The following is a 20,934-nucleotide window of genomic DNA, read 5'->3' as shown; positions in this document are numbered from 1 at the left end:
TATTTAACTACATCAGAATCTATGTTATATTCATTCCAGTTTTATCAATGGAATTGGAAATATTGATTATTTTTATTTACAGTGTCACAGTTATATGCAGCAACGGTGATAAATATCGGGTGAAGTAAAAAATAAGCAGCAGAGAATTGAAGAGAATGAAAAAAATGGCATGCTTAGACAGAAATAAGGAACTTTGGAACACAGAAGTCATGTAAAAATATGGTCAATCATATGTGAAGGTGTCAGGTTGAATATATTCATAGAGCACTCATTGTGGCCATCACAAAAATGTAGTAAGTTTGTTTTCAGCGGTCTGAAGTCTTGTAAAATTGGCAAAAGATGGAGAAAAGAATACAGATAATACTCGATTCATATCTCAAGAACCAAATCAAATAATATATGCCAGATACATCAAAAGCAAATAGAGAGATGTTGGTTTATGCCATGTGAGGGCTGCATATGAAAAATACATTGAACATATAATCTATGTACCAACCAGTACACACCAACAATGGAAATGGAATTTACTGCACTTAGAGCAGCAGATAAAATGACCGAGGAGTGACTATTCACAAATTGGAATTATTATCGTCAGCCCATTGGGGATTTTTTATAAAGTCTGAATCATAAATATTACACAGTGATTAATAAGATTCAGTGCAGCAAATTTAATACGATGCCACCTATTGAAAATATAATGCAGTGATAAGAAAAATAAAATACCAAGGATCCATGAATATGTTGTAGCGAAGAAGGGTATCACTGGCAATTTGGTGAAAGCCTATGATCATACACAGAAACCGTACATGTCAGCAGTCGAAATCTTCGGCACACATCCCAGGCAAAGCAGCGAATGTGTGACTCTATGAAGAGAAACCATCAGGCTTTAGAAGTAACAAATATATTCTTTGTCTAAATATTTAGAAGCAGTAATTATCGGTGGATAACAAATAATAATCTCTGAAGTGGTGCATAAGATTATATGAAAAAGAAATTAATTAAAGGTCCACAATAATTAGAAGGTGCAATTATATTTGGACATGCCTCTTTGTCAAAGGGCATGATTGTTTGGACAAACTGCTAAACTAACAAGCAAAAAAGTGGGGGCTCCCATTTGCATGGGGTGTGCGTGTTTATAAAACTGTAGTAATTATTAGCAAAATATCCTAGCAATTTACTATATATAGTAAGTATGAATCAATGTGTCCCATATGATCTTTGGAAGGCACACCACAAATAAACTAAGACATTGAGTTGAATAGTACAGCAATAAGCACTAAAAGGTGAATGGAGGAGTCATAGAACATCCTTTGTCTCCCATGTTCTTGAATGTCATGCTTGTAGGTTTCAATGAATATTATTGCATAGCCAAGAAGAGGTGCATTTCAATGTATTATTTGACACATTATAGAGCTTGCATGTGCGAAATGTGAAAATTTGACTAAGTTGTGGTGAATTTGTAGGAGTAGACCACAAATGCTCTTTTAATAAGTTAAGTCAAGAGGTATCCTTAAAAACATCCTTCAATATGTAGACCAAAGTCATAGGCAAACCACTACAAAAAAACTAGTGCCTTAAAACAAGACATTATAAATGGGGAAAATTATGGTTTATATCAATTTCCAAGTGATAAAATCCTTTTTTTCCGTGAATAAATGCTAATAATTTATATGAAATTGCTTCTTGTCACTCTTCTTAAGCTGCCACTTTCAGGAATACATTGATTTGGCATACTATTTAGGATCAATAGATAATTGAAAAAAAGGCCTATCAATATAAACTGGATGAAATAATTTTCTATGGTATGTGATTTGACACTTTGTCCTATTTATAGTGACTATTGTAGTTATTTTTTGATGGTTGCATACAGGTTGAGTCTTGAGGAGGAAAGGAAAAAAGAGTTAGGTCCACTAGCATACTATCAAGAGTGGGTGAAGGCATGGAAAAAGGATACTTCAAAGGAGGCAGTACAAAAGCACTACGAAGAAACTGGAGAGGATGTACATACACAACTTGTTCAAATGTTTCAACATCAAACAGATAGGGAGTATCGCATCATGATGGGCACAGATGTACGCATTCTTCGTGACCCCTTAGTTATACGGATGAAGCCAGAACATAAAAAAGCAGGTGTTTTTTCTTTCTTAGGTGCAAGATAAGGATTATTTGAATTGAATAAGAAAATTAAGCACTATTATTAGAAGGAATAAAGAATCTTGTACTTTAAGGTACTTTTCTTTTTCTGTAAGCATTCAAAATTTTTGTACATATTGCTTTCTAGTCTGTTGTTTTTTCATTTATTCTTTGAAGAGTCATCATGGACTCTTTATCTCCCATGTTTCATAGTGCAATGCTTGTAGGTTTGAATGACCACCATTGCATAGCCAAGAAATAGTGCATATTATTGTATTTCGTGACACAAATTAGAGTTTGGATGCATGATATTTGGAAATTTGACTAAGTTGTGGTAAAGTTGAGTAGAGCACAAATGCTCTTTTGATAAATGAAGTGGAGAAGAACACAAGCTCTCTTTGCTGGGTTAAGTGGCAGAGTGGACGAGCATGTGCTCCTCAATTGTATTTTTCCAAGTGCTTGGCTGAAATGTGTCATTTAAGTTCATTTTTCCTTGTTAAAAGGCATAGGTGACAAGAATGTTGTCTTTGGAGGTATTTTCATTGAGTGGTAGAACCCCTTGGAAATAATCCTAGCCTATTTTGAACAAAGAGTAGTAATACGCCTTATAAAATCAATATGGTCATATTTGTGTGCATTAGATCAGTTTTTCATTATTTTTGATTGAGGATTTTCATTATTCTTGAAATTTAATCCAAGTGTCATTGGGTTTTAAGCCGAAGGCATCTTCTTTGCATTTATTGCTGATCTTGGGTTTTTGTGGATGTTGGTTATGCTTTCAAGATCCCTTAAAATATTTGCTATGTTTTAGAATGCAACTGCTATTTAAGCATTATTTTTTGTAAAATTAGCAAAGGGTATTTATAATCACTATTTTTGCTAGTTTCTAGTTTGAAGGCCCTTTTTGACAAAATGGCTAAGGGCTTTATTTTAGGGTATTTTTGTTTACTTTTGTGTTGGTTTTGGTGGGTAACTTTATGCTTTAAAATGTTTTATTTTTGACCTTTTTAGTTGCTCTAGAAATTTTTCTTTAAATAGTAGTTTTGAGATAAATCTGTTATGGTAAACTAATGTTGTTGTAATTGTATTAAACTAATTTGACGGTTCGGGTTCAGTTCCAAGTTTGAGGTTCGAGAACCAGTTCGTTGGTTTAACAAAATTTTGACAAGGGGTTTGGGTTCGTTAGTACAAAAACATATATATATATATATATATATATATATATATATATATATATATATATATATATATATATATATATATATATATATATATAAAATCTTCAACATGAGTTATGAAGCATGAGTTAAACTTAGAATGTAACATCAACTTCAACATCAAAGCTGAAAGATTCAAAACATTTAAAATATCAAGTTCAAGTATCATTGTTTCACGTTCAAGTTTTAACAGTAACTAATGGAATGAAAATCTATTAAAATTCTAAATTTTTAGTTCTAAGTTCTTCAATCTTCATCTTCTTCTTCATCTCCTCCTTCTCCGCCTCCGCTATTACTTGCACCAAGGCTAATGGGATCAACAGCAGAATCAACAATGGTATTGGCATCAAAGTCATCAAAATCATCAATTGTAAACCCAGCAGTGGAAGCATCCAAGTCCGCAATCTCTGCATCTACATCCCACTTCTTTGTCTCCCCTTCTTTGTATTCTTGACTCTTGTGCGAAAGAAGTTACAAGTTGTTATGCACAAATACGAGGTTCTTTGCTTTTTTTGATTGCAACCTATTATGCTTCACCGAGTGGATGAAAGAATAGGTGCTCCAATTTCTTTCTAATGCAGAAGAACTAGCAACCTATAAAGACAACATAGGGTAAGCAATTAAAAAAGAATTTATTCAATCTTATAAAAAAATTCTTTTGAAGATTAAATGAGCTAAGTTTTTAAAAATATAACTTGTGATATAAATTTGATTGCAAGGGGCTGCAATGTTTGGAATTTTTGGCCATGGAGGTACCACCAAGCATGAGCATCCTTCTTGAACCGATAACGAAGAGCATCATTACTTAGACCTCTAGCATTGACAAACTCTATGAACTCATCCATGATTACATCTCTTATATAATCATCAGGAAATATTCTTCTAAATGCTGCTTGGTACCTTTCAGACACTTGCATATCTCTATATGGTGGCAACCTTTTTGGTAGATCACAATATTGTGAGCTATAGTATTTTGGGGTCAAGGCATAGGCAAGCAAATGTAATGGAGTGGTCATTTTGTTCCATCTTTCATCAATAATTTTTTGCACTTGTTTGAAAAAGGTCTCTTGCGTATCTTGCTCCTCATTTATAACTTGCCTGATCTTCTCAATCATTGAGTCTATGTCATCATAGATCTCTCCAAGGCAAGGCCTATCCATGTCAGTGTACCTAAGCATGCTCATAATGGGCTCGGTGATCTTAAGGAGATATTCCACACGTTCCCACCATGACTCAGCCAATAGCCTATCCTTTGTTTTGTTTGCCATTTCAGTGTTCTTTTGCTTCCATACACCCCAATTGTTGCTGATTACCATACCTTGAAGTGCATCTTTCACTTGCACAAGTTGTCTTAAGACGATTATAAGTGATGCAAAACGGGTCTCAGCAACCTGTGATATAAATTAGAACAAAAAACAAGAATTATTAGATACATATTTTAGAAAAGTATACACATTGCACAAGTAAAATATGAAAAATCAGAAATTGTCAAATATTAAAAATTAAATTACTGACTTGAGTTCAAGTTCATTTATCTTCAATAGCTTCAATTTTGAGTGGTTCCTAAAAAGAGATTGAGTCATGTGGTGGTTTGTGACAAACATTTGTATGTCCTCAGCCTCTTCATACACTATTTTGATCCACTCAATTTGGTTTCCAATCTTTTGTAGCATAAGATTGAGTGAATGGACTGCACAAGGTGTTCAAAAGATATGTTGATATCGTGATTCAACCAACAAACCTGCTGCTCTACAATTCTTTGCGTTGTCATTATGACTTAGACAACATTTCTTGCACCCACTTGTTCAATGGCCTCAATTAGGATATCAGCAATAAATGGCCCATCTTTACTTTGCCCTCACAATCCACCACTTTTAGAAACATTGCCCCTTTAGGGGACATCGCAAGGACATTGATCAAGGGACGGTTCGTAGAATCCTTCCAGCCATCTGAAACAATTGTCACCCCTGTCTCAACCCATGAGTCCCTTATGGGCTTCAATTGATTTTCAACCCGTTGGACCTCATCATCCAACAAGGTGGTGTGCACTTTCTCATACTCGGGGCCACAATACCCTTTTGGAGCTTCATTGGCACCTCTCAACATGTCCTTCCAAAATGGAGAGTGGACTACATTAAGAGACAACCCATTTGCATACAAGCATCTTCCCACCTTAATGTCAGCAATTTCCCAGGCCTTATTTTGAAAAGAAGTTTCTAGTGGCCACTTTCTTTTGTGTACAATGGGGACAGATTCAGTGTCAGTGTCCATTGCAGTACTGAAGAAGGGGTGGTCTTGTATTATAACATCTGAGGGGGGCTGCATTCCCTTTGCTCTTTTACTTTTATTGCTATTGAGTTCTATTGCCTCTGCTGCCTCATGCTCTTCAATATATTTTAACATAGTTTGATTTGGTATAGGGACACCATTTTTGCTAGGGCATTTCTTGACTCCTCTTCTAGTATAACCACATAAATGACCTACCACACGATAATAAGAACTATTTCTTTCTACACCACATCCTCGACATCGCCAACGAAATGCACCACCTCTTGGAATGGGTTTTATAATGTCTACATACTTCCATAGAGGAGAATCAGAGTTGGGTTCCATTCTTTGTTCAGTGTTGCCTATTGATGAAGAGATAGATGACATTCCTTTTCCTATGGCAAGAAATTAGATACATGTTCATAATCTATATGCAAGAAAATGACAAATTTTGGAATAATGGAAAAGCTTCAAGAACATATGAAGATTGAAAGAGAAATGAAAAAATAGAAAAACTAGAACAAAAACAATAGCAAATGGAATAAGATCTTACCTTTTGGTCCTTTTCTAGCCATTGCAAGTTTGCAAATGTGTATGAATGATGCACAAACACTTGAAGAACACCAACAAATCAATCTTCAAACTCCTCCTTGCCCAACCAGATGCTTGCTCAAAAACTTATGTGAGGGCAAATGAGAGGGCACAAAACCAATTATAACACCTTTTTAGGTTACATGGACGTTGAATAATTATGCAAAATTGCAAATAAAACAGTCAAAATCATGTCCGTAGCTGCGGGTTTGACCTCGGTTCGAATTTTTGGACGTAGTTCGCTCGAGTTTGAACCAGATCGAACCAGGTCTGCAAAAAAGGACCCTAGTGGACCCAAGTTCGAACTGGACCCGAACTTGGAACCGGTTCGAACCAGTTTGTGGTCCGGAGGGGGGGCGGGCGGGGGAGGTACCCGTGCAACCTAGGTATTAAATAAAGGAGATGAGAAGTCCTTGTATAGATTTACAAAGATGGTTTTCTAGAAGAAACCATCGTGAACGAAAGATGAAAATAGAAACTACTTTAAAAACTAAAAACTCACTAAGATGATCATTAAAGGAACATCACAATATTTTAATACCCTCCCTTGATGGTCATTGTCTACCTATTGTCTTTTGGCTGCTGAAATGTTCCAGGGATCTGCAAAATGTAAATGATGAAGATGCCAAAATTTGGCCATAAAAGAATAGACGGGTGCCCCCATCTTCAGAAAGCGTTGCAAAAAGATACAAAAGCCTTCCACTAAATCTCCTAGAATCAACATTTGACTAAAAAAATCACAAAAACATCCAACTTGAAGTTGGATAACGAAGCCGTTCTTCCTTGGAGATAGAGACAAACATTGAGGGCAAGTATAACGATTTTGAGGAAAAACCGACAAACCCTCTAGACTTTACAGATGAGCATGATGCCCAAAACTAGATTGCAAAGAGCCACAATTTTATAGGAGAAAAATTGAAAAAACTAGACTTGACTTTTGAGGTGAAAAAACGATGAAATCAGACTATAGAATCCGAGATACGGATTAGAGAACACAGCTTCATTTTTTAGAGAAAACATAAAGCCCAACTTATAATTTTTTTAATTTTTTAGGGAAAAATTTATAAACTCACTAGATAATCTTTGAGGATAAAATTATAAACCCATTGTTGGTGTAAATAGATATTTACTATTTACACTTAAGTTTACTTAGGTTAGTGCATTATTTTATTATTTATTTTGTGAAACACTTGGGAGTTTGTGTACCTTTATGAGTTTTCATGTTGACAACACAGAAGTGCGCAACTCTAATTCAGCACATGGTGTCTACAAAATTGGAGTTTGCATCATTCACTAAGTTGTCATGTAGACAACATAGTTATTTGCACTCCTAATTTAGCACATGTTGTCTACAACACTGATTTGTGTATTACACCATTGTAGGCTTATCCTCTCATCATTGCACTTACTTCCGTGCTTAATGGAGGATAACCCATATTTGGCGGACATGTGCCTAGTTGTATGACTTATCATGTAGCTGATTCCTAGGCATTCTAGATGCATCTCAGAGGCCTTTATATACAGGCACTTCTAGTGTACTTGTACATTGAATTGAATACTATACAGTTATTTTGATCATACTTTGGTCTATTTTGTGCTTGTGTTTGAGTTCCTTGGTCTTGGGTGAATTTTGCCCTAAGGCAAATTCTTACATGGTATCAGAGTTGAGGGAGATTCTCGTCACAAAGCCATTGGAGACCTTGTTGCTTCATCTCTCGAAGGGACCCGATTCAGATCCGGAGCATTTGTAGCAATTGGGAGTGTCTAGAGTCGAAGCGGACCTCTCCATTGCATCTAGAGCAACGATTTGAAGAAGATTGACTATAAATACGCCTACCCTAGGCTAAAGTCGATCGTAAGGCAATTTTTTTTTGCAAATCGAAACCTGAATGCTTAATTTGTAAGTTGGGTATGGTCTTTTATTGATCTGTTTAATTCATTTTCAAATATGTTAATTCTGCTATTTTTCTATATTTTTCAGAATTTTTTTTTTTGAATTTCTTGCTCGGGCAAGCTTGAAGAGAAATTTGTTTGCAGAACCGGGCAATCACACCCCGACCTTGCACAAAATTTAATTTTTTTGGTAGTTCAGCGGTCGTCTCATATTTTTTGGGCAAGCTGATTCGAAATCCGGGCTGCACCAAATAATCCGGCATCAGCAGCGATGAATCAGACCGAACCTGCTTTTATCCTGGCAAACTCAACTTCCAGCAAGCACCGACTGCCAGGCACTCTCCGGTGGCCCCTTTTTGTTTTACATTCATGATGCTTTGTTTTTAATTTAATCCGCCTTCCCCATTCCCATGGATGTGGGATAAAAAAGTTGGACCCACTGGCCGATAAAATCTCTCCATCGCCAAACAAACTCTGGCACTGTTGACAAGACACGTGGCAACACCAATAGTGACATGTGACATCATTTAACTTGCTCCAGATTCCATGTCACCCGCACAGTCAGAGGCCACGCGTCCTAGTCCTATTTTGCCACGTGAAGACACAATCAGCCAGCACACGTCAACACCCGCGCCACGTCTGCAGTCTAGCTGTATTGCTAGCTAAGCACCGTACACTGTACACATAAGCAACGACTCATATGCCAACTTAGTACAATTCATACCCACGTCAGCCGGAACAGTCAACACTGCATCACCCGCCAAGTCAGGTCCGTACGACAAGTTAGCGGGCACGTGCATTTTTCAGTACCGTTTGTACAAGGTGGTTATCATGACATCATGTTGATGTCATCACAAGGCTGAGAATTGCTAACGTCATCCAGTTCCTAAGCCTAAATTTGACAACTGTCTGACCGTCATTCTAGGGCAAATTTGAATTGCTGCGACGAGCGTTTGACTGTCAAATTTAACATAGTGTTTTCCTCTCCAGACCCCTCTTCAGATGCAGTTTTCATTTGGCAGCCCGAATTTGAAAGGCCATAACTTGGACATGCAGACTCCAAATCAAGTGCAATTTTTTTTGATTTTGGGTAGAAATTTCTAAACTTTTCAATGGTGTAGTTCTTTTCTGGTTTTGGTGCACGGATTTGTCAGAATAAGCATTCTTTGGCGACTATATCTGCCTAATCCTACATTTTGCAACTTCAAATGCATTGTACGGGCTCAACTGGACTCCTTTTTAGGTTTTATTTTTTTTTAAAGTGCATATTTTTTCATCTACTTCTCATATCTGTAGTCAGATTGTAGGCTTCTGTGGACAAAAATACCACTTTCAAGAATAGGTCCTGTTTTGCATTGCACTGCTTCACAATTGTTGAATTTTTGAGCTACATTATAAAGGTCTAGATTTGTACTGTATACAGAGGTTGTAATCAGCAAAATCAGAAAGTCCACTTTGTCCATTTTGACAAGTGGCCTATTGTAAACGCACTATATATAAAGTGCCAAAATCATTCATTTGGGGAGGGGATTTTTTGATTGAGTGAAAAGGGGGGGTGTGTACTGTGTATTGTGTCTCCTTGATCTTGTGCTCTTGTATTATGGGTTCTTTTTCAATGTTAACTCCACATAATTATGCTACTTGGAAAGAAAACATTAAGGAACCATTGGTAGAAAAAGGTTTATAGCGTTATGTAACTGGTGCAGCAAAGAAGCCTCTTGTTGATGTTGATGAAGCTTGGAAAGAAAATTGGGAATCCAAACAAGAAATGGCCCTAGGAACCTTGTTGAAAAATATCTCAAGTTTCACATTAGGAAGCTTACCAATCCAATAGAGGTTTGGGCTAAACTTGAAGCATTGTATGGGACAATAGATGAAGACATGGCTTAAACCATAGATAAAATCGCAATATAAAATCGCGATTTTTTGGGGCCGGCAATTTAGTCGCCCCAAAAATCGCGATTTTTTTTTGCAGATTTTTTCCCAAAAATTGCAGATTATTTGCCTAAAAATCGCGATTTGTTGCAAAAAAATAGCCCGCGCCCGGCAGTCACATAAAGTGACGAAAAAACACATTTTTTTCATTCTATTTTTACATTGCTTAGGGCGTTTTGGAGAGGAGAGGATAGAGGAGTTCTTGGCAAGAAATAGGCTGAATCGAGTGCATTTGGAGGCCTTTTGATTCGATTTCCTCGTTACTAGGTAAGTGATTTGAATCTTTGTTTTTTATTTTTGCAAGAGATTGTATTTTTTTTCTTGCATGTAAATGGATAAAAATACATTCCTAACTAGTTAGGAATGCATTTGATGAATGTAAGCAAGATTAAATGCATTCATTTGCATTTTTTTCCATTCTAGATCGAATTTATGCTAGAAATTTGCACTATTTTGGAAAATTTGAAACCCTAGTAGCTAGTTCGTTTCAATGTTATTTGGATTTCAATTTATTGGCGCTGTTATTGGAATGTTGCTTGAATTCTTTGTTTAACTGTTAACTTTGATCTTGTTATAATTTATTTATAGTTTTTTTTTTAAAAATTTGTATGTGTAGGTAGCCCGCAGCAGTTTTAAATGGCAGACAAATGGCCATTGACTCCATGCCCCTCAGGCTACATTGGCACTAGGCCAAAGAATGCGAGAGATCAAGCATGGAAATATGCCTATGAAGCACCCGATGAACCAACCAAAGTGATTTGCATTCGATGTGAAAAAGTAATATCCGGGGGCATTTACCGGTTCAAATATCACATCGCAGGGATCTCAAAACATGATACGAATCCTTGTGAGAGTACAACAAAAGAAATAAAAAGGTTTGCAAATGCCTTGCTCGCAGCTGGCGAGCAAAAAAAATTGCAACGAGAGCAGAATAAATTGCATGTCAGGGCAGCCATAGCAGAGACCCGGGGCAGTTTCATTGATGTTCAGGATGAGGAGGCAGCCATTGAGAGCATGGCCGGCTCTTATCGTGGGCCTCGTGTCCGCAAACAGGGTGTTTTTCTTTCATGAGTTCCGCTCCCACTCCCACTCCTACACCTCCTAGCACTTCCGCACCATCAGGATCAGCAAGTGCTTCTGGGATAGGGAGCTATTTTGTGCCGAGGCACACACCTGGTGCACAACCTTCATTAGAGGCCACTAGATGGAATAAGGAGGTCCATGACCAGTTGGACAATGCACTAGCAGATTTCTGGGTTTTCAACAACCTTCCTATTAGTGTTGTTGACAGTCTCTATTGGGAGGCTTTGGCCACAGGGTTGACAGTTGCAGAAAAGGGGTACAAGTCCCCTTCTCGTTTTGTGTTGGGTGGCAAGTAAGCGAATAATTTTATTACACTCGATTTCCTTTTAATTTTTAACTTTTTACTTAGTTCTAAATTTTAATTAATTTATCTAGAAATTAGAATGTTGATTACTAAAGTCTAAATCAATTTTAAATTACTAAGAATCTAAGACATAACTAAATTTTGTTTTTGTAGGCTTATTGGAAATGCTGTTGAGAGGGCCAAAGCATTTGTTGAGGAACAGAAACAAGAATGGACAAAATTTGGTTGCACCATTCTTTTTGACGGGTGGACGGATGGGAAGAGCAGGACCATAATTAATTTTTTGGCCTGCTGTAATGATAATGTGGTGTTCCTGAAATCAATCGATGCCTCCAACAAGGTAAAAAATGCTCAGACATTGGCATTGATGTTGGAGAACATGGTCTTAGAGATTGGCATTGAAAATGTGGTGCAAATCATCACAGACAATGCTGCTGCATATGTATCAGCAGGTAAACCGTAATTTTATGTTGCATGTGCATTGTGAATTTCACAACAAGAATTTTTAATAGTTTGATATTTTTGAAAAGTTGGAAACTGATTAGTATTTGCTTTTACAATTGGCAGGAAAACTTCTACAACAGAGGCACCCCACTCTCTCTTGGACCCTGTGTGCAGCACATGTCCTTGACCTTCTTTTGGAGGACATGGGCAAACTTGAGTGGGTCACTCCAATTGTGGAGGATGCAAGGCAGGTGACAAGATACATATACAATCACCCGTGGCTCCTTAGCCTGATGAGAGAGCACACTGATGGCAAAGAAATTGTCAGGCCTGCCATCACAAGGTTTGCAATGATTTTTTTGACATTGCAAAGCATTCTCGATAATTTGGCTTCTTTGAAGCAAATGTTTGTTTCCAAAAAATGGCTTGCTTCCACATTTTCAAAGAAGAGTGAAGGAGAGAATGTTGTGCGGATTGTGTTTGATAAATATTTTGAAGATAAGGCTGATGAAATAGTAAAGGTAACTAGAAAACTACAAGTTTTAGTTTACACTTTACAACTTTATAACATACTAAGTGATGGGCACACAACCCAGCACAGAATGGAAACAACAAGAAAGGGGAAATTTTATTTACTATGTAAATATGCTATTACATGCAATACAGAGAAAATGGACTTCTACACATGCCCTATGGGCTTACAATAGTACAAATCTGGAGATAAATTCTTCTCCCAGTACCTTCTCTCAAATACTCTAACCTAGAACACTGATAGTGGAACGGTGAGAGTTGGAACCTTTATTTGACCCAAATGGGTATCCAGAAATGAAAACACATGAAACATAAACTAAGTCTAAGTACATCTTTTTGGGTGACACAGGATTGCCCTTATACCTCTGGATGCTCCTGCATCAGACACCCAGGGTAGATTGAAAAGTGACCCTGTCACTTTATGGATGGTAGAGGAAATCCCAAATGGGAAACCTCAGCTGCTGATATCCAAGTCGAGTCCTCGATCGGTCGGCTTTTCCACTTAACCAAATACTCTTCATACTGCCTATTTTTGGTACTCCTGCCCACATGATGATCTAGAATGTCTTCTATCTCCTCCTTCTTAGAAGCAGGAATCGGACATGGCTCTAACATCAGCTCCTCATTTGCAGCACCATCATGATACTCTGTTAAGTCTGCAATGTTGAAGATAGGAGAAATGTGAATTCCATCTGGTAACTCCACCTCATATGCATTTCTTGAGTCACGTTTCTTCAGAATTTTGCAGGGCCCAAATTTCTTCATCTTTAGCTTGTTGTAAGTACCTACTGGAAATCTTTCTTTTCTTAAGTGTACCATGACAAGATCCCCTTCTTGGAACTCCTTATGTCTTCTCCTTTGATCAGCCCTAGCTTTATACTCTTGATTCATCTTGATAATGTGTGCCTGGACCTCCTCATGTAGACGCTTGATATGTTCAGCAAATTCTTCTGCTTCAGCACTTGTCCTTTCCCCTTGCTCCATCTTCCTCAATTCTGGTGCAGTCCTTGGGCTATTTCCATATACAATTTGGAATGGTGATTTTCTGGTACTCCTATTTACAGAGTTATTGCAAGAAAATTCCACTTGTGGTAGAATCAAATCCCATCCCCTGGGCTTATCCCCAACTAAACATCTCAACAAATTTCCCAGACTTCTGTTTACCACTTCTGTTTGACCATCAGTCTGCAGGTGATGTGTGGAACTGAATTTCAAGTCTGTTCTCAACTTCTTCCATAATGTCCTCCAGAAATACCCCACAAATTTAGTATCTCAGTCAGAAACTATACTCCGTGGGAGACCATGTAGTCTCACTACCTCTCTGAAAAACAAGTGTGCAATATGGACAACATCATGAGTTTTGTGGCAAGGAATGAAATGTGCCATTTTGGAGAACCTATCAACCACCACAAATACTGAGTCATTACCCCTTTGTGTCCTCGGCAATCCAAGAACAAAATCCATACTTATGTCCTCCCATGGCTTTGATGGAACAGACAATGGCTGATATAGTCCAGTATTGTGACTAAATCCCTTGGCCACTTGACAAACCTGACAATTTTGTACAAACTTCTTCACATCCTGTGATATCTCTGGCCAAAAATAATGTTCTCTAAGAATGGCAATGATCTTGTCTCGACCAAAATGTCTTGCCATCCCTCTACTGTGCTTCTCTTTAATCAGATTTTCCTCATGGAACTCCTTGGAATCATAATTGACTACCCTTGAACAACATACCATCCTGAATCAAATAGTCTAGCCACTTGGTTCTGTCTACAGCAATAGGCTCTTTACAAACTTTCCATGCTTTAGCAAAATCAGGATCCTCAGGGTACAAATTCTTGAGTTCGTCAAACCCAACTACTTCAACCTGCATTACTGTAAGCAACAACTGCCTCCTGCTTAAGGCATCTGCAACCCTGTTAGATTTTCCACTTCTATGCTTCAACACAAATGTATAGCTCTGCAAGAACTCTACCCACTTCATATGTCTCTGATTCAGTTTACCTTGGCTATTTAGATACTGTAATGCTTGGTGATCAGTATATAAAACAAATTCTTTTGGCAATAAATAATGTCTCCATTTCTTTAAGGCCTGAACTATTGCATAGAACTCTTGATCATAAACAGAATACTTCTTCTTCGCATCATTCAATTTTTCACTAAAATATGCAATAGACTTACCTTCTTGGCTCAATACAACTCCAATAGCACTGCCACTAGCATCACAATCCACCTGGAATACCTTTCTAAAATCTGGAAGTGCCAACACAGGTTGTTCTGTCACCTTCTTCTTTAGCAATTCAAAACTTCTCACAGCTGCTGCAATCCATTTGAACTCTTTTCTACCCCCTCTTATTGTGTCAGTCAGGGGTGCACATATGCCAGTGAAATTCTTAATGAACTTTTTGTAAAAACTAACTAGAGCTTGAAATGATCTTACCTCAGTAGTAGACCTTGGAGTAGGCCATTCCAAGATGGCTTCTACCTTCTCTGGATCCATTTTAAGACCTTCAGGTGATATAACAAACCCCAAGTAGACTAACTCCCTTTTTGCAAAGATACACTTCTTCAGATTAATTAACAGTTTCTATTCCCTTAACCTTTCAAGGACACTACGAATATGCAATAAATGTTCGTCCAAAGTCTTGCTGAAAATTAAAATATCATCCAAATAGACAATAACAAATTTTTCCAAGAACTTCTTAAGTACCTCATTCATAAGCCGCATGAAGGTGCTTGGGGCATTCGTCAATCCAAAGGGCATGACTAACCACTCATAAAGACCCTCCTTGGTCTTGAAGACAGTTTTCCACTCATTTCCTTCTCATATCCGTATCTGGTGATAGCCACTCTTGAGATCTATCTTTGTGAAGTACTGAGCTCCACTCAAACAGTCCATAATATCATCCATCCTTGGCAAAGGAAATCGATACTTGATGGTTATCTTGTTTATAGCTCGAGAGTCTGTACACATTCTCCACTCTCCATCCTTCTTTGGTGCCAGTACTGCAGGTACTGCACATGGACTCAGTCTCTCCCAAATCAAACCCTTCCTCAATAGCTCCTGAACTTGTCTGTTTAGCTCCTCAGTTTCAGTAGGAGTCATCCTGTGAGCAGCCTTGTTAGGCACTCTAGCTCCTGGGATTAAATCTATCTGATGACTGATTTGCCTTACTGGTGGCAATCCTTCTGGAACATTATCAGAGATGACATCTCCAAACTCACCTAATAAATCTGAAACTTCAAATGGTATTTCACTACTACCTTCCTTATCTTTTCTAGGAATCAAAGCATAACACATACACTGATGTTTCATGCCATCTAAAAACTTCCTTCCATCAACAAGACAAATCCTAGCACTGCTACATACCTTTTCGCCTTCCTTCTTCATGGGCTTCAGTTTGTGGCAAACTCCATCCTTTGTTAGAGAGTATGTGTTTGCATGACCATCATGTACTGCATGCCTATCAAACTACCACGGTCTACCCAACAATAGATGGCAAACATCCATTGGAATAATATCACAGAGAACTTCATCATGGTAAGTCCCAATTTTGAACTTCACTAAACATTGTTCACTTACCAGGACCTTATGATCATCTTTCACCCAAGCGATCCGATAGGGCCCATAGTGTTTCTCCCTCTTGAGCTTCAGCTTAGAGACCATCTCCTCTGATACCAAGTTATCAGTGCTACCACCATCAATGATCACATCACATCATTTATCCTCACACTTGCACCTGGTACGGAATAAATTCCTCCTTTGTCCTGGTTCAATCTCACCACTTAGTAGGACCCTTTCATTTACTAAAGTCTCTCCTCTTTCTGCATCCTCTGAATGTGATGATTGTGCATCCTCATCCACATGAGCAACCTTAGCTTGGCCTTCAGCTCTCCTATTTGTCCTTCCTTGACGTTGAGGGCATTCAAAGGCTCGATGACCTTCTTCATTGCAATGGAATCAGGTACCACGGAAGCCTCCTCTTCCTTGTCCACGTCCTCTACCTCTTCCTCTTTGATTTCCAAAGTCTTGATCATGGGAGCAGTTGAAACCCTCGTTCCTCTAGTTCTTGCTAGTACCCACATCTTCATTTTTCTTTTGGGTCTCATTTCGACCTCCAGATGACCTAACACTGCCCCTTCCTCCTTGATCGCGCCCTCTTTGTCTTCTTTCAAACCTTTTATTTAGTTTCTCCTCAACTCGTAGTGCAAACTGGTATGCTTCTTCAGCGCTGGTCATTCTTACCAGACTTAATTCCTCCTGGATGCTATGTCGCAACCCACTGATATAACGAGCAACCTTCTCCTTATTTGCTTCTTCATGCCCGGCTCTAATCAGAAGTCGGTAAAACTCCTCCGAATATTCCTGGACTGATCTTCTGGCTTGCTTTAACCCATGCATCTTCTTAAACAGATCAAGCTCATAGTCAACAGGAATGAACTGCTTCTTCAATTTGTCCACCATGCGATCCCATCCTTTCCTCTTCTGTTTCTTTCCAATTGAACCTCTTGTCACCAAATCTTGGCATGGCCTTTGCAAACTTAACCCTATCCGGATCCCTGATATCCTCATATTCAAAGTACTCTTCCAATTCATTGATCCAGTCGATCAACTCATCTGGTTTCAGATTTCCTGAAAATACGCCCACATCAAATTGTAGGTCTTTTCCCAAATTTAGCAATGGCCCTAAAAAGCCTTTCCTCTTCCTGATTCAGAACTTCCCCATCAACTTCCCCTTCTGGTCCAAATTCTTCTTCATTGTCGTCCTCACTTTCGTCACCTGTAGCAACATTTGCCCTACGGAGCTCCTCCTGCAATGCTTGGACTTGCCTTTGGAGGGCTCTAACCTCTTCAGGATTAATAGCTCTGGCCCTTCCACCACGCTTTCTTCGTGGAGGCATCTTCAAACCCACAACCACATAGTCCTGGTGCAAACTGCCTCACAGTCGGCGCTCTGTCTACACACTTAGGAAAACTTGCTCTGACACCACTTGATAGGCACACAACCCAGCACAAAATGGAGACAACAAGAAAGGGGAAATTTTATTTACTATGTAAATATGCTATTACATGCAATACAGAGAAAATGGACTTCTACACATGCCCTATGGGCTTACAATAGTACAAATCTGGAGATAAATTCTTCTCCCAGTACCTTCTCTCAAACTCCACCCCGAACTGCCTTTTACAATGCCAAAAATGTCCTTAAGTAGACCCCAAAGGGTTAAGGATTAGAAATACGTTCTAGAAAGTGCTAGTTGGCATCCACCGACCAAATAGAAGGTTCTAGAATCTGCGTTAGAAGTTGGCGCAAAATTAGAAGAATTCCGAAATGGTAACCGAACTTCCGGGAGGCATAACTTTTGAACCGTAGCTCCGATTGACAAACCGTTTACATTTCCGGAAAGCTCTCGAAGCGCTCTATAGCCATATAGACCAGCTTCGCTCGTCCTCCATTTTTCGGCCTTGTACGAGGTCATTTAATGCCCGGAATCTGACTTTGAAGCATTCTTAGGAGGTCTTGAGAAAGCGAAAAACTGCAATAACTTTCAAACCGTGGTGACTTTTGACCTGATTCTTTTTTTGGAATGCTCTAAATTACAATTACAATCATCTGATCCACTTACACCTTCTAGTTCACCAAAATGACAGCTTAGTTACATACTCCTATTTTTTAGGCATTTTCACGTATCCTACGGCGCTCAAATACTCTAACCTAGAACACTGATAGTGGAACGGTGAGAGTTGGAACCTTTATTTGACCCAAATGGGTATCTAGAAATGAAAACACATGAAACAGAAACTAAGTCTAAGTACATCTTTTTGGGTGACACAAGATTGCCCTTATACCTCTGGATGCCCCTGCATCACTAAGTTTGTAACTCAAGTAAATAATAATTTTGTAACTTGTCAACTAATTTCAAATTTATATTGCAAGTGTCTGAGCCTTTAGTCAGAGTTCTGCGTTTGGTTGATGGAGACCAAACGCTAATGGGTGCACTATATGAGGCCATGGACAAGGCCAAAGAATCTGTCAAAAATTACTGCAAGGGGGAAAGCATCAAATATGAACCCATTTGGCAGATCATTGATAGAAGGTGGAATAATCAGCTCCACCAACCCATTCATGCAGCAGGATATTTCCTCAACCCACGTTTTAGGTATACCGTAAGCTCATTCATACTCAAATTTAAGTTAACGAAGAGTTGAGTTCATTTTGCTTTTGTAGGGTGTTGGGTGTGTACTAAAATTGCAAGACTTATTTGTTTTTGGTTTTTGGTTTTAGGGCTGATGGTACATATGCAGAACTTGATGGAGAGGTCATCAGAGGCCTAAGTGAGTACGTCGAAAAGATGGTAACCAGCGAGGAAAGAAGAGATAAAATCATCGCTGAGCAGGAGATCTTCACTTCAGCAGGGGGCAAGTTGTTCTCCACTTCTCTCTGCAAGAGAGCAAGGCTTACACAAACCCCAGGTAATACATTTGCAAACTTCTGAATCTCAAATGCTAAATTAACATTTATGTTTCACTTTTTGTTGTCTATTAGTATTTTCTAACTTGTACAATTTTTGTGATGCAGTGGCTTGGTGGACCACTTGGGGTGCAAGCACTCCAAATCTTACAAAATTTGCTCTCAGAATCCTATCACAGCCTTGCAATGCATCACATTGTGAGCGCAACTGGAGTTTGTTTGAGGCCATCCACACAAAAAAGAGAAACAGGTTGTCCCAAAAGAGGATGAATGACATGGTCTATGTGCAATATAATCTTAAATTGCGCATGAAAAAGGCACAACAAGATCCTTCTAGGCCAATCGATTTGGATGAGATAGATCCTTATTATGATTGGACGGCACAGGAGCAGGCTCCCTTATTTACACAGGAGGACATCTCCAATTTGGAGAGGGAGGCCGCGGAGGAGGTTGCGGAGGAGGAAGGGGGTGGAACTGGATATTACATCGATTTGGATGACATCGAGGAGGGCGATGATGAGGATGATGACATTGAGCTTATTGCAGAGGACCTTGACATCTTGCGCGCAGCGAATGTGGAGCTACTGACCTCTAGTTCCATAGCTACACCATCTCCTGCATTGGCATAGACACAGACACGGGCACAAACCCTGTGGGGTTCTAGTTCTAGAGCTTTACCCTCTCCCGCACTCGCTAGTAAAGTGATTGGGAAGAGGAAGATGTAGTCCTGTATTTGACATTTGTTCTTATTTGTAGTCATGTTGATGTGCTTATTTGAACTCTTTACATTTGACACTTTATTTATGAGAATACTTCTCATGTGTTGTGAACTTGTTAGTTGTTAGTAATTTACAACTTGTCACTACTTACTTGTTAGTAATTTACCGATTAATAACTCTTTTTGCATTGATATATATCTAAACATGATTGTTTCTTATGTATTGTTAGTAATTAAGTCATTGGATGCAAAAAAACATTGAATTCTGTAAAAAAATCGCATTTTTTAATTAAAATTTAGTGGTTTTTTAGTTCCCCATTTTTTCCTCGATTTTTTCCCGATTTTTCTCGATTAAACTTTTTCAGGCCTAGGCGATTAATCTCCTCAAGCGATTTTTACATCAATGGCTTAAACCATAGAGGACAAGCTTCTCAAGTTGGATCCTAGGAATTTCGACACCATCAAAGACTATCTTATCCAAGTAGACATGTATAGGGCACAACTTAAGGATTGTGGTGAACCCATCAAGGATGGAAAGATGATCCAACACATAATGACTCATCTTCCATCTAAATATGCTCCTTTTGTTTCCAGTTTTAATATACACAAATTAACAATGGGTAGTGCCTATGTTAAGCCTTCATTCGAGAAATTTTCAAAAATGTTGATCTTAGAACATGACAATCTAGTGGGTATGGGAATTCTCAAGTCTTCCAAGACTAAAGTCTTTGTAGCAAATGAAGGTAATTCAAGTGGTAAAAACTCCAACAAGAAGTAGAAGCAGTGGAAGGCTAAGCCACAAGATGACACACAACAATCCTCCTTAAAACAACAATCTTTCTCAAATCAGTCTTCTTCGACTCAACAATCTTCTTCACAAGGAAAGTCTTCTTCCAAAAATAATCAAAAGGGGAACAATTCCACCAAAAAGGAGAAGAAAACTTGTTCCTATTGTAAGAGGAATGGTCATGATGAACATGAGTGCAAGGATAAGCAGATTGATGAATTGGTCAACATAATGAGGGAACACAAAATTGATGTACGAAATACATATAAGGATAAGGCATCTTCAACCACTTCAAAGGGTAAGGGACAAGCTTTGGTAGCAAGTACAAACAATGCTGAGGAATGCGTTCTTGATTCAGGAGCAACACATCATATGGGTGCTCCAAGGGAGTGGTTTTCCTCTTTGAAACCATCAAATGTACCTTACATTTATGTGGGCAATGATACTCAAGTGGAAATTCAAGGGAAAGCCAATGTTGAGTTGGACAATGGCGTCTTCAAGGATGTTCTACATTTTCCTAACCTTAGCACCAACCTTCTCTCCATCTATCAGAT

General features: G+C 38.5%; 2 protein-coding genes across 10 annotated transcripts in view; both read left to right on the top strand.

Moving 5' to 3' along the window:
* LOC149545781 (protein PLASTID TRANSCRIPTIONALLY ACTIVE 12, chloroplastic-like) overlaps positions 1-20,934 on the top strand; it is a 139,828-nt gene that overhangs the window by 63,137 nt on the left and 55,757 nt on the right. For all 9 annotated transcript variants that reach the window (XM_089790830.1, XM_089790827.1, XM_089790831.1 and 6 more), the window contains one exon: positions 1,871-2,130. In XM_089790830.1, coding sequence (XP_089646956.1) covers positions 1,871-2,130 — 260 coding nt within the window. The remainder of the gene's footprint in view (positions 1-1,870; positions 2,131-20,934) is intronic.
* LOC149545782 (uncharacterized) lies at positions 18,605-19,744 on the top strand. Its single transcript, XM_089790832.1, has 2 exons — positions 18,605-18,877; positions 18,984-19,744. Exons 1-2 carry the CDS (start codon positions 18,757-18,759, stop codon positions 19,502-19,504), a joined length of 642 nt encoding a protein of 213 aa, XP_089646958.1. The 5' UTR covers positions 18,605-18,756; the 3' UTR covers positions 19,505-19,744.

The sequence above is a fragment of the Cupressus sempervirens genome, chromosome 7, assembly GCF_028749045.1.
Source record: "Cupressus sempervirens isolate cs-2001-9-10 chromosome 7, ASM2874904v1, whole genome shotgun sequence".
Lineage (NCBI taxonomy): Eukaryota > Viridiplantae > Streptophyta > Pinopsida > Cupressales > Cupressaceae > Cupressus > Cupressus sempervirens.
Note: the sequence above shows the minus strand (reverse complement) of the source record. Positions and strands in the feature narration are given on the sequence as shown.

Bases quoted from the DNA above. Each gene is read 5' to 3' on its own strand.
- LOC149545782 (XM_089790832.1), top strand. From the start codon at position 18,757: ATGGTAACCAGCGAGGAAAGAAGAGATAAAATCATCGCTGAGCAGGAG. The intron at 18,878-18,983 runs GTAATACATTTG...TTTGTGATGCAG, and splicing joins AAGGCTTACACAAACCCCAG to TGGCTTGGTGGACCACTTGG.